The sequence below is a fragment of the Puntigrus tetrazona genome, chromosome 8 (assembly GCF_018831695.1).
Source record: "Puntigrus tetrazona isolate hp1 chromosome 8, ASM1883169v1, whole genome shotgun sequence".
Classification (NCBI taxonomy): Eukaryota; Metazoa; Chordata; class Actinopteri; order Cypriniformes; family Cyprinidae; genus Puntigrus; species Puntigrus tetrazona.
Window position 1 is genome coordinate 22,894,021 of NC_056706.1, and position 15,077 is coordinate 22,909,097.

The 15,077-nt window shown below is 35.7% G+C and overlaps 1 protein-coding gene across 1 annotated transcript in view; it reads right to left on the minus strand.

The window, feature by feature from the left end:
• tp73 (tumor protein p73) overlaps positions 1–15,077 on the minus strand; it is a 33,147-nt gene that overhangs the window by 12,998 nt on the left and 5,072 nt on the right. The window contains 1 exon segment of the mRNA XM_043247500.1: positions 10,503–10,748. Within this exon segment, the coding sequence (XP_043103435.1) occupies positions 10,503–10,748 (246 nt within the window).

Genomic DNA, 15,077 nt, shown 5'->3' on the forward strand with positions numbered 1-15,077 from the left:
ACATTTTTTCATCAAGTAATAAAAAGTAAAACATTACACAATGTCAACAAATAGTTACAGGTAAAATGTGCTAAAAATAAAAGCAATATAAATTACTAACTTTTTTCAGAACTCAATTTCTAATATGATGCTAAAGAAATCAGTGTCATTATATTTAAGATGTGATACTTTCAACAAAGTCCATTTCAGTCCGGATCTGATGATTTTACATGGTGAATGCTACATTTATAATCTCATAATATAACGCTTAATATGCGAATATATTACAATATTATTTGAAGGATGTGAGTCATATTTAGAGTAAGAATATGACAGGGACTATGATTCAGCAGCCATCCAGAACACCCTAAAAACACATAGAAACACTGTGATAAACACGCAGCATATTTTGTGTTGAGTTATCATTATGAATGTTGCATTATTCATCTGTATTTTTGTTTGCAATTTCCAGAAAAATCTGGAAAAAACCCCTGCTAATCTCCACAGTAAAAGTAGTGTAATAGTATTTTTTTCTGTGCATATAGTGTTTAGCTGCAGTTATTTCACTAATGTGAGAATATCAGCACAACTTCCACTGAAACTTTCACTGAGAGATTATTCAAATGAGTAACATGAACACACACACACACACACACACACACACACACACACACAGAGAGCATAAATGACTGGGTGCAGATGTGTGAGACGTCTCAACTCGCCCGTTTGACACTCACACCTTCATTCATATCATCCTGCCACTGTTTCACACTCTGTCCATCTACTACTGGAACACTTAGCATCTAGCTGAATTTCAGCTAAAATCATTTGGTTGAAAGACTTTAAATTAATTCAAAAACGGCTTGAAAGATAAGGACGTTAATGTGTTGACATCACACAGGAACGTAAAGATCTTCACTAATGATGCTCCATTAAAGGCTCCAAAAGCTTCAATAACTCTTAATTTGATCATTTGAGCTTCGTGCTCTTAAAAAAAAATCGGTATAAATTACAGTGAAAAACTGGCAGGTATGGTTTACGGAATTCTACCGTAAAAAATATGGTAACAACTTTTTAGGTTTTATAGTTTTAACTTAAATTAACAGTTAAATACCGTAATTTCATTAATTGATGTTAAGTTAATACACCAACCTAATGTAGTACTGAAATCTGTTTTGTACCTTTGTAATACATCAATAAGCACCAAAAGCAGGTAAGTAGGGCTTTCATGGTGATGTAATATTGAGTGGCTCAATAGCGCTATATGCTGTATTACTGTGCATATTATATATATATATATATATATACATAATATTCAGAAACCAATAAAATCGTATCTAAATCGAAACAGGAAGTGGACAGGACAGCCCTATGAGAAAGCCCGTCACAAACAGCATATATAAAAGGTGCACAGTGTCATTCACACAAACAAACTGAAATATGCACTAAACTTTAATTTAACAACATTAGATGTAACATAGTTTAAAATAGTACCTTCCTACACTCACAAACAAACCGCCAGTCAAATGAAGTTATACTCACTAAAGTTGCTTTGCTTACAAACACATCCTCTTTAGTAATTCGAACATCAATTGCCATAGTACTCAATTAGATGTTGGGGAGGACGGAAAAAAGTAGCCTAACATTACACGAAAGAACACAAGGATGAGCCCCCACTTTTAACGTTCTCTCCTCAGTCTAGGCCTAGGATGGGGAGAAATAACAAGGGAAGAGAAAATGTCAATGTGGCACTAAAAAAGGGAAAAAAATAAACATAAAACAAATAATTAAGAGAAACGCTGGTGTATTTAACATCACGTAAACATGGATTATACTCAAATGAAGTGGTTTTATTGCAGGCTCAGTTAAGCCGATTAAACAATGATCGATAAACAAACAAAAAAAAAACCCTAAAATCGTCAGGAGAGGAAAATGCCAAAATAATAAACAAAACCTTCCTAAAGAATTTCTTCTCCTCTTCACCAGTAGCTGCCTCCTTGCCTGGAGAGCAAAATCAGGTATCTACTGATGTTCCTTCTGACCCCAGTAGATATATTAAGCTCGTACAGCCGTTGACAATGATGCCACAGAAGAACTAATTTAAGCTCCCTAAAAAAAAACAGCTATTAAAAGAGCCATTTTTTGTGCGAACTCCAATATTGGTTCCTAGGATTCTGAAGGTTCTTCATTGAACCTTAAATGCCATGAAGAACTTTTTGTAAAGGGTTTATACAATAAAGACTGTTCCATAGATTCACAGCACCTCTTAGGTTTAACAATGAGGTGCTGTGAATCAAAAAACGCTTTTGCTGCACAGGGTTTGAGTGGCTAATCATTGTTGAAGATACATAACAGGTTGTCCAGATCAAGTTTTAAAAATAAAGGTGCTTCTTGTTTCTAAATCATTCAATAAAGAACCTTTAATATCTGAATGTCTAAGTACATGAATATCTCAAAGAAGGTTCATCAGAACTTCTTTGTGGAACCCAAAATGTTTCTTCTATGGCATGACTGTGTTTAAGTACCTTTATTTTTAAAAGTATGGGTTCCCACAGAACCTTTCAGTGAACAGTTCTTAAAAAAATAAACAAATAAACAAAAACATTTCTTAGTGTGAAGAACATCTTAATATTTAGAAGCACCTTTTTTTCCAAAATAAAGAACGTTTTGTGCAACGGAACGGTTCCATGGATTCTAAAGGTTCTTGGCGAAGCCTTAAATGCCATAAAAATAGTTTTATTTATTTGTTTTTTTAAAAGGTATAGCAATAACGATTGTTCCACATATAACAAAAAAGAAAACCATGCAAAGAACAAAGCTCTACACACTAGAGAAAACTCTAATCAATGAACTGGACAATCAAAAGCTGGACCTACATGTGTGAAATAGTATATATAATATATATATAATAAATAATATATAATAATTGAGTGGTTTTAAAACGAAGCCTGCATTTGGTTTGTAGACAGCTTGCCTGATTACCCGGGCAGCGCTGCATGGCTCTCCTGCCGTGTGTAGACAGTGTAAGTGTGGTAAGGTGGAATAAGATGATGGGCTGGAGGAAGGTGAGCATTGGAAAGGCGCACGTTCGGGCAGGCTCGGCGGCCTAAGTGATAATGACGAGTCTGACAGCCTGATGGACATGTTTCAGCACGCCACCCGCAAATTCAGCCAGCTCCCCATCTCCGTCAATAAATTCACAAATGTGCTGCCTATGCTAACGGCTGTGAAATTGCAGCCAGCATCACCGTTGTTCCTCCCAAAGCACGCTGCGAGAAACAGTTGCATGCTACAAATGAAGAAATAAATGTAAAGTTTCTTAAGAATGAAATAGTGATAAAGACTTCATAATGTTGATACTTAAACTACATGCTGAAAAAAGCATGTTGTAGTCAAAAATAGAATAGTGAATAAACATAAACTTGATCTTTTAGGAGTTTTTTCATCAAAAATTATTTATTCACTCTCATGCCATTGCTGTATGGATTTGTTTTGTGGAACACAAAAAAAGATATTTGTCCAATGTCTAATGTTGTTTTGGACCCACTGACTTTTATTGTATGGACAAAAACTATTGAAATATTCTTCAGGATATTTACTTTGGTGTCCCAACAATCGGGGGTTTTCCCCCTAAAAATAAATAAGTAAATAAACAAATATGTGTGTCTATATGTGTGTTTATATATAAATTATGGTAGAGATATAACTATATATATATATATATATATATATATATATATATATATATATATATATATATATGGATAGCATAAACAGGGAAAAAATGTTTCAGATTCACTTAAAGTCAGTTCAAGTTCAAAATACATAACTGTTTTCCATATTTTTGAAGAATCATATTTTGGAGTTGGCCGCTGTTTGCTGACATGTGGAAACAAGTATTCTTCACAGGGAGGGGCAGACTTTTTTTTCTTAAAAACAATTTCAATTTTCAACTTAAAAACCCCAAGAAGTCTTTCTTTCCAAACTGCAATTTAATGGGAAAACCATTTTGCTTTTTACATGTTTCAGTTTAATTTCAGATGTCCGAATTCAAACCGGATAAGTGACAAGATGTTTTTGAACAACATTTGAGGTTAAAATGAAACGAGCGTTTTTGGTTAAAATTGGTTAAAAGTGCATAAGGAAAAGTGAATAGCTAATCCTAATTTCACAATTTTTGTGTGTATGTGTTTTTGTGTTCTGTTGCAAGAAAACAATGTCATGATGTTTGGAACGATACGAAACAAACTGCATGATTATCGCTTCTTGTGACGGAAATAAGTCAAAACCAAACCAGACGATTACAAAGGAACCATTCGATTTCGAACATTCGAACAAACTTTGCATGAAGTCTATATACCTCCACATTTAGCGAAAAATCTCAGCAAATGTGTGTGTTTTGTCATTTTGAGTCGAAGGATGCGCTGGCTTGGGGCTGTGTTTAGACCCGCTCGCTGACTATGAGGGTAAAAGCTAAGAAGAGCAGCCTCAAATACTCCAAAAGCAAAGACGTGCTCAGACTTGCCCTACTTATATGCCAACAATGAAAAAAAAAAGTGTTGGGGTCTTTATTGGAAAAGCTGAGGTGTCAGAACTCATTTTCATCCCTTATGACAGCTCCTGCTTTAAGCCTATAATGTGCGCTTGAGAGCGAGCTTTTAAACGGTTATCCCTAACACACAATCTGTTTTTATGATTCAGTCGGTGATATCATACCATAATTGGGGCCTTAAAACGACAGAAGCAAAGGCCCAGGCAGAAACAGACATGATCCAGGAAGATAGCAGAAAATGACCTTAACAAAACCTTTCCAGAGATGAAAAAAGCCCCACCTTTAGGAGCTCGCAAGGTCATCTGAAACGCAGCTGAGTGAACAAAAGGGCTTCAGAACCAAGGACAGAGACGTGGACTCTGAACTCTACACCCACGCCATCAAATAAAAGCAGACAATGATAAAAGGAAAGCGTTTAAATAAAAAAAATGAATGGTAATGAGAGAAAAATATTGATGAGATATCTCTATATCTTCTGAAACCATATGATCTCTGAGTGATGCAATGAGTAAAACTGAAATAGTTATTTCTTAAAAATCTTCCCCTCCAACGTCAAAACGGGTGTAGCATGTCTTGACGTGCCTGAATATGCATAAATGAATAATTGTGAATATTATATGCATGATTATATGCATAAACGAGATTTAAGAGCTGCTACCAATATGAATGTTCTCAAGGAATAAAGATTAAATCTTCCAGGCTTTTCTGAAGCTATGTCTTCAAAAAACTTATAGTGAACAAGTAAAAAAAAAAAAAAAAGTTACGCTGCCTGAAAAACTTTAGTTTAGTCAAATAAAATATTTTAGTTATCACTAAAATTAACATTAAGAAACCAAAAAAATTAAGTTGACTCAACTAAAAAAAATGTAGGCAGTGTGAAACTATTTTTTTTTTTACAGTATAGTATGGACTTCATTCATTTGTTTGTTCTTTCCTTCATTCATTTGTCGGTTCGTTCATTTATTCATTTTTATGATCAACCCATCAGTGTTGTTATTTTCACTAAAATAAAACCAAAATTACAAATATTAAATATATTTTAATAAATTGAAATAAATCTAAATCTAAAAATCTAAAATGAAATATGAGCGTAACAGACACAACGTGCACTTAAAAATATTGAATGAAAATTCAAACTTAAATTAGAAAGTATAAAATAAATAAAAGCTAAAGAACATTATTTTAAAACTTGAAATAACTTGAAATAAAAAAATGTAAAGTTAAAATAACAATAATAAAAGCCAATTCAAAATACAAATAAGTGCCATTTCTGTATAGCAAATAACTCTAAAATCAGTTGTATGGACATTCTGCAAAGCGTCTTCTTTTGTGTTCTACTTAAACAAGAACATATGAACTAACATGAAGATGAGTAAAGGATGGCTACATTTTCGGGCTGAAATATTCCTTCACTCATATACTCCTTTAAGCAGTTAGTGTTATAGCCCTGTGACGTGACATGCGGTTTATTAAACAATTAATACGAGTATCAGAAAACGTCAAAGCCAGAAGGATTCATAAGAGTGAGGAAGCACTACCACCACAATACTAACACAGGAGATTGTGCAACCCAGAATTTAGGAATGGTTCATCCATGAGCTTGGCTGAGAGGAATGTTGTTTCAGGTAGCGCTGAGAAGCCCACTGCGGATCAACTAGATTACAGTCAAAATGCCCCCATGCCTCTCCCAAAGCATCCCGAGGCTACACAAACCCAAGAGCATCATGCTTTAACCCTTCCGTTCGCCACACGATGACTCACTTACCACTTACACAGTAATCCCAGATATCCTCAGCCTGCGAGCCTTTGTATTACGCCTGGAAATTCCCTGAATTTGAGGTTACATTGGCATTCCACGTAACTTCACAATAATCCCGAGCCCTTTCTCCGTTTCTTTTGGAGGATAAAGTAAACAATTTAATGGTCGAGTGGGCGACAGAGGAAAAACTAAAGCAGTCACCACAAAAAAAAAAAAAATTGCAAGGCAAGCAGCTTCTTGTCGTCCAGTGATGGACATTTGCATCTAGTAGATGTTCTGAAGTTACAAAAAAAGGCATGGAATCTAATATAATTTACATGAGACTATGTTCAGTACACTTGAGAACAGATTTCAGTAACACTTCATTTTACAGTTACACCTATTAAACGTTTATTAGCATGCATATTATCATAAAATTAGCCATTTATTAGTGCTAATTAGACACATATTAATGCCTTATTCTGCATCCCTATTCCTACCAGATACCTAAAATTAATAACTACCGCACTTACTATTAATAAGCAGCAAATTAAACATTTATTAAGGGGGAAAGATCAGATATAACTTTTTTCTTTCTATTCGTTCTAGTCATTCTGTCCAATTAAATGCAAGAGAATCGTCCTTCCGTAATGCCACTTTTGGAAATGTTACTTTATATAGATGAACCAGTACTAATTTTTAAAAACCAAAGTCAGAGCTCATGCCTATTAGGTGTGGGTGATCTACTATACACGTGGAAAACAGTTCAAGACATTAAATAACGGCGTGAATACCAGTCATCTGAAATTTGAAACACTTTGAAGTGTGAGCTTTGAAAAAAAACCCACCTGCAACTAAAACGAGCTAAACATAACTACACAAACTTTCAGTATGAATGTGTTTAAAGTAATGTCCATTCACATTATATGAAGGCTCAGCATAGATTAGTATTCTAAAACATAATTTATTTTAACATGCGTCATGACGCCTCATAGAAGCTGCTGTCGACATGATCAGCTGAATAACATTTTCTTAATCACGATAGCCCTGCTGATATTGGATTCTAGGAGTTGGGGAATCAATAAATCATGGGACACAAAATTTCCACGATGGCTTATTGCTAGCCTGCTTTGTTTGCTGGCACTAGTAAGTGACTTCTATTATATTAGCCGCTGCAAAATAAACGAAAATACGTTCCCTTTAACGATTTTTATTGTTTATGTTGCACAACAGTAGTCATGATTTGCTGTCAACTGGTGGCATGGAGGATCATTTTCATGCAGAATCACTCAAAAGTCTTCAGAGATGGATGTCATTGCAGAAGTGATATTCTGAATATGTTTTATGTGCAAATCTACATACTTCAGACTACATGCTTCAACCAAAAATGAACCTTGTATTACTTATGATTAACTCTCTCCCATGTTGTTTTCAAACCTGATTTTTTTTTTCTGCAGAACATTAGGAAAATTATGAATATTGCCTCCATGGACACAAAACAAACAATTATGATTTAAATATAAATAATATTTAAATATATTTATATTATGTACTTTGGGCTCTTAAAAATAAAGATGCTTAAAAGCTTCTTCACAGAGATGCCATAGAAGGACGATATTTGATTCCACAAAGAACCATTCAGTCAAAGGTTCTTCAAAGAATCATCTCTTTCTTACCTATTTATAACCTTCTTTGGCCTCATAGAACCTCTTGTGAAACAAAAAGGTTCTTCAGATTCTTTAAAAGTTCTTTATGGAACCATTTAGACAAAAAATGTTCTTCTATGGCATCTTGAAGCACCTTTATATTAAAGAGTGCAGAAGAAAGAAAAACAGGTTTAGAACGGGTTAGGGCAAATAATGTGCTTTCTAAACATCATTTCCAGTGCTGATTAACTGAAGTAATGTCATATATGAACAAATATGACAGTAAAGCAAAATCATTTTAGATCAGAAACGCTGACATTAATATTTCGATTCATGCGCAATTTAGACTCGAAAGCTCAAAATCCTGAAAACTTATAATGGTTAATTAAATCTAGATCTGAAATAAATCTCAAATTCTGATACACTATGCAAGGAATATTCCCACAGAATTCGAAATGCATGAAGATTTAATATATAGAAAATGAGATACATAACAGTATCGATATATCTACGGCGGTAGCTGAAGTGCCGAAAACACTCAAATGTAGGGCCTGCTTCTCTTAACCTAAAACGTAAACAGCAATCTGTGCTGCAGACTCCACTTATGCCTGTTTTAAAAGCTTATCCTGCTGTTATTGTTGCTCACAGAGGCCTGGTCTTGGAGAATGACAGAGGTGACGGTCTTCACAGGCCGATACTGAGTGATGGCCATAGCACTCACCTTCCTGGGGCCGCTATCACCTTACACGTCCGCAGAAAGTCAGAGACCAAGCCTCACGCTTGACTTCATCCAACAAACAACCTAAGAGCCGACGACACAAGAAAGAGCCCCATCTCCTGTTTCAGAGGGTCACCTTCATGACAGACTGATGTAGCACCTTTCCTCGTGGCGACACTGGACTTTGGGGAAAACACTGACTGCTCTGGTTTCAAGCTCTTCTGCTTGACATTACTGTGATTCTTTACTGCATGGATGCACTCTGTTTGAGAAAAACTCATATACAGATCTGAACTAACCCGTAACCTGAGGTTAATAATTCTGTAAGCAACCAACAAGCAATGCACTAGCAACCCATTGAGAAGACCCTAGCAACTGCATGCTAAAAACACTTAAAACACCTTACTGCTATTATATACCATAACAATGCTTTAGCATTAAGGCGTACAGGAAAATTGCCCAACAGCATTAAACCATTTAGGAAATTCACCTCCCAAGTTTCATTAGTTACCTTAAAACTCATGTGCAAATGGTAACAAAACTTGCTCCAATAAAACTCTTAACAAACAAGCAAACATTGGATGCACGGACAAATTCAACCTTGAGGATTCGGTCATTTAAAGGGTTTAGTAAGACATTTCAAACCGCATAAGACAAACTAAACGGGTGCTAAATATAAAGGTTTCGCACTTTTTGTATGACTGTAGCTCGAAGACAACGCAGTTTACTTTTAAAACTACAATCATAAAAGTGCATGCAATTAGACTGACTGAGAATAAATAAAGCTGAAAATAACATACCTTATTTTATTCTTATTCAATATTTTTCAGATGCTGTTAATTGTTCTCTTTTTTTTTTTTTTTTTCATTTTCACAATTTCATTTGCAGCTCATAAAATTCCTGGCAACTTTAAAAAGCTCAGCCTAAATGAGGCCATTCAATTGCTAATATAATAGTTATTTTCAAAAATATACAATGTAGTTCAAAAGTTTAGGGTCAATAAGATGACTTTTTTTTTTAACATACATATAAATATATTTAAATATGTTGTTTTATCAAAGAATCTTAAAAGAAAATAAAAATCGCAGTTTCCACAAGGATCATGTGACACTGGAGCTCAAAGTTTGGTTTTACCATTACATTGTAATTTCTAGCTGAATATATGATAAAATGTTTATAATTTATTTTAAATCGTAAATTCAAATTCAAAATTCAAATTCAAATTTTATTTGTCACATACACATACATACATGGTACGACATGCAGTGAAATGTTTTTATAACCGTCCAGCATCAAAATAGAAACAGAAAACAGAATTTAAATATATATAAATATAAAATATATGTATAAAAATGTATAAAAAGTGTGCAAAGTTTAAAAAAAAAAAAAAAAAAAAAAAAAAAAAAAAAAAAAAGTGTAAATAAGTGTAGAATATAAAAATATAAAGTGTAAATGTAAAGTGTCTGTGCGAATGTCCAGTGCAATAATAATATTTTCTCATTTTTACAAATTTTTACTGTATTTTAACTCATATAATGCAGCCCCCCGACCGTGAGCATAAGATTTTATTTCAAAAACATTTACACTCCAAACTTTTTAACGGTAGCATAGAACAGCATGTCCCATCGCTGGACACTGCTTGAAATTTCATTTCAACTAAGATGTTTAATTCTAAGCAACATGTTGAAACGAGGAACAAAGCGGGAACGCCGCCAAAATGGGAGTCTAGTGAGCCGCCAAAACAGACAATGAAGAGAGGGCAAACAAGCGACTGAATAAGAGCAAAACTTAACTGCGAACCATCAGTGAGTGTGGGGAGAGTTCAAGGGGCTCACGTGATACGGTTGCACCGCGAGACGCCGTACTCACCGTCCAGGTGGCTGACTTGGCGGTGCTCGACTGCTGGAAGGTGACCTCGAAGTTGTGCGGCCCGGGATAGTCAGTGTTGGAGGGGATGGCCGGGGCTGGAGACATGGCCTCGAAGGTCGAGTTTGGCTGGGAGTAGGGTGACGGCGTTGGCACGTTGGAGGTGGTCTCTGAGCTGTAGGGACTGGTAGACGCTGCTCTGTTCCCCAAGCCTTGTTCCATACTGCTGCTCAGTAGGCTGTACTGAGACTGAGAGGAGAGGCAGAAACAGAAGGAGGGTGAGACAGGTAAAGAGCGGGAGGGAGACAGGTGAAGGAGGGAGGCAGAAAGTTGACTTTAAGGGAAAGAGGGAGGAGATAAGAATCCATCCACTCCACTTCTAGAAGCTCCGGTTACACCGAGTCGGGATGCACCAGAGGGAGTCGAGCCTCCGGGCGAAGGGTAGGTTGTAAAACACAACCGTAATCTGTCCGATGTCTAATTGCCTGCCATTCTCTTCTCTAACTTACAAACACAAAACTCACGCACTGTGCCCACCACTCATAAATTATGACATTTAGTTTCTAGAAGTATAACTCGACAGAAGTGTTAAAAGCTGCTCAGCTGGTTGCTTTTGATGAATTCAAAGTCCTCAAACATTTCAGTTTCTTTGTTGTGTTTTATTTGTTTCGCATTTCCATTGCATTCTGAACGTGTGGAGCATCACTGTCGTCCACACCTAGTTTGTTTTTTTCTTTTAGTAAAAGAATGACTTCTGTGAGTTCTAACTTTATAACTTGCAATTGTGATTTTATATCTCGCAGTTCTGTCTCAACTTGCTACTGGATGTTTGTGTTTTTTCATTTTCCCTTTAATTTCACAAAATTGCTGAGAATCAATCCTGAGAAATAAAAATGTCACGCTTTTGATGAGCTCGAAGGCCTCAAACGTAGCAGGTTTCTTAGCTGTGCTTTATTTGTTTCATATTTCCGTTCATATTTATAGCATAGGTTAGAAACGTTTGCGTCACTATCGTTAATCTTTGCTTTTTTTAATCGTCCCGTATCTGGAAGCAGATCTCACTTTTTGTTGACTTTCATTCTTGCAATTGCGAACTTGCATCTTTTTTCCTTTTAAATTGCTTGCTATACGAGTTCTGACTTCACAACTTGCAATGGTGAGGTTATGTCTCACAATTTTGACTTCACAACTTACTATTGGAAGTTTATATCCTGTAATTGTCACAAATTGTCAATTTTATCTCGCAAAAGTATGCAATTCTGAGACAAAAGTTTTGAGTTCTGGCTTGCAATTGAATGCATATTAATTCAATGGCAGAAATGAGCTTCTATGCATCTGCATGTACAAATGGATTAATAAATGAATTACACACTTTGTTGAAGTTATCAGACTTACGATTTTTTAACTACAAAATGTGGGAAAAGCGAGACTCTAAAAACCACAATATTAGAGAAACTTTGGCTGGAATTTTTCATCTTGCGTCAGTAAGAAACAGCACAATGCTTTACAGAAATCAAATTATATAAATATGACATTCACTAAATAAAAGCAAATAAATGCTGCAATGCTAACATTTTCGCTTGATTCGCGCAGACGTGTTTTGCCATAATAACTCAAAGTTCAAATAAAAAGCATGATGGGTAATGATTCCCACAAAACCTCCGACCAATCAGAACCCTGTGAAATGAGATAGCCAAACTGCAACACAAGTCAAGCAAAGAGAAAAGCCTTTACCTTCTTTTTCACATAGTACATCGTCCGAACGGACAGAATCACGTGTCCTCGGCTGTCAAACAACCCACAGGAACCAAAGTGAGCGCAACACGCATCTCGCCGAGTCCGCTCAACCTGAGACGTTATCACCTGTCCTCTGTAGACACGGGCAACCAGAGCGGGTGGAGTCCGGAGGGACGGAGGTCAGAAACCGCACATTGTCCTAATTATGGCATATATCTGCAGTCTGACAACAACCTGCACAAGTATATACTTGCCAGAAGACACTTTCTCGAGACCCTGCCTGCGTGAATAACACCATTCAAGCAAGCGCAGCAGAAAAGAGAGCTACAGATGAAGCAGAGAGTGTAAAGGTAGATGAGTTGTTCAAAATGCAATTAACTGAAAACTAGAAAACTACAACCACGGGGTGCTTCCTGCGTCTTTTTTTCTGAAGTGATTATCTACCGACCCAAGTCCAAAGCTTAACGTAAACTGTTATATGTCTACTTCGTTGTAAACTTATGGTGATTTCCCATCTGTTTTATCACGCGCCAGGAGAAAATTGCAAATCTGTTAGCCACATCTCTCCTCAACGAGCTGCAAGATTTAAAGAATCATTCGTGCTATCAGTGATACTGTACTTGCATTGTATCAGTGTGATCTTTATCCTCATAATTGATTTCTAAAAGATTTCTGAACTTAGTTATTGCCTCACACGGGGTGCTTTCCGTAAATGATCTTCAGATGAAGAAAGAAAGTGTGACAAACGCTGTTTCTGAGTCTACCACACACACACACACACACACACACACACACTCAGGTGTGCCTCAACAGTAAGTCTAAACATGCTCTGTGACAAGTTGAAACAGAACAGAAGCATTGTTGTGTGTGTGTGTGTGTGTGTGAGAGAGAGAAAAAGAGAGAGAGTATATGTGTGTTTCTGTGTAAGGAAATGATTCCAACATTTATCATTTTTTTTGCACATATGCTCTCTCTCTCTCTCTCTCTTTCTTGTTCTCTAAATTCTCCTATAAACTAATAGCCAAGAAACGTCAATATGCTTTCGCTATAACTCACAGCCACATTGACATTCATTTAAATCAGATTTAACTATATCATGAAGGCAGATTATAAAAGTTGGCCAAGTTGGGGCAAACTGTCACATGTGTTTAAAAGTTCTACATTTTTTTATTTGCTAGTTTATTTGTTTTTTGTGGTTTATCAATATATATATTTTAATATGAAGCCTGTAAGAAGGTGTTTCAATGGTAGGTTTATTGTGTTAAAACATGTTCAATGAACCAATGTGACCACAAGTCTTCATGCAGTATACTACATATATTTCAAAGTATATCTGACAGACTTTGACATAACATAGTAAGCAGTATGCAGATGTGTCAAAGAGCTGCGGAAATGTTTACTGTATTAAAATGAAAAAACAGCACCCTCTGCTGCAAACTGAAAGCACTGACATTACCACAAATATCTAAAACCGCTCTGTTGAATCCTGATAATATCCTAAAGAACTTAAGCAGACGTTCTGGATTTAGTTTGTCAGCATAAGGTGACTGAACTAAACCGCAAAACATCAAAATGTTGCGATGTTTCTATCATCCCTCTAAATGAAATCAAATCAAAAGAAAAGTTGAGCACAGAAAGAAAGGTCAACAGGTGTCCATATTAAAGATATACTGCAGCTGTAGCATTAAAACAGCTGAACAATCAAGCAGCATCACATGTTTCATCTCACATTAATAACACACGAAGATGTTTAGATTCATTTTTAAAATGTTTGTATAAATGACATTTTCGAGGATTTTCAAAAGTGAGCTTTTAAGCATTTATAATCAATTATAATCCAATTATTATTTGCAAATCAATTACAGATAAACCTACATTTGAAGACATAGTAAAAAAAAAAAAAAAAAAATACTGGTATTTTGATAGATGTGTCATAGAAGATCCGGTTATAAAAGTAATTTAATATAATGAAAAATTAAATAAAATTAAATAAAATTAAATTAAATTAAATAAATTAAAATAAAAAAACAAAAACAAATCAAAACAAAATATTGCTCTCTAAAGTTTAAGCCAGGCACAATGCATCTAGAAGACAGCGGGCAAAAAAAGAATATTGCTCCTGAAAAATCAATGTAATGGTTCAGAAGCTGCTCACCTACCGTGCTGTAGTAATGAGGCAGGTCACCGATACACAGCATTGTAGCGATCCCGCTAGGCAGGCAAAAGACAGGGGAGATTCTCCCACTGGTCTGGTCATGTGACTTCACCCAAAACACAGGTGAGTTCTGCAATTCTCAGTTCTTCACGTCTCACGTCTTCACTTTAGACGCTCCGAGAGAAACTAACTTGACATAACAACTCCAGGAAAGGTAACGCACTCTGAGTCGCTTTTTCTGATTTTCCGCCAGTTCTCTTTGCCCTGTCAGCTTCTAGATGCATCCAACAACAAATCTTTGGCCCTCCCACTTTTTGGCCTCATGACTATTCATTAACTAAAAAAGCAGGCCTAGACTTGCCCACTTGTCTTTTAGACTATACCACTTTTTTCAAGGGGGGATGGTTAGATTGTTAATTATTTTTTATATATATTTTATTATTTGTGAAATGACCTACACTTTCACTGCGAAAAAAAAAAAAAAAAAAAGGTATTTGGAGCAATTTCCCCATAAGAGCCAAGTGAACAACAAACATCTGATAATCAATACACTGATAAAAATGCTTGTCCAAGCCTAAAGTGAATGACCAAAACAACTAAATAAGGAGAAAAAAAATCCATACAACCTAGAACAGATCCTTTAAAGAGTTCTGGAGCTATTGAGGCAGAAAGGTAAAAATATAGAC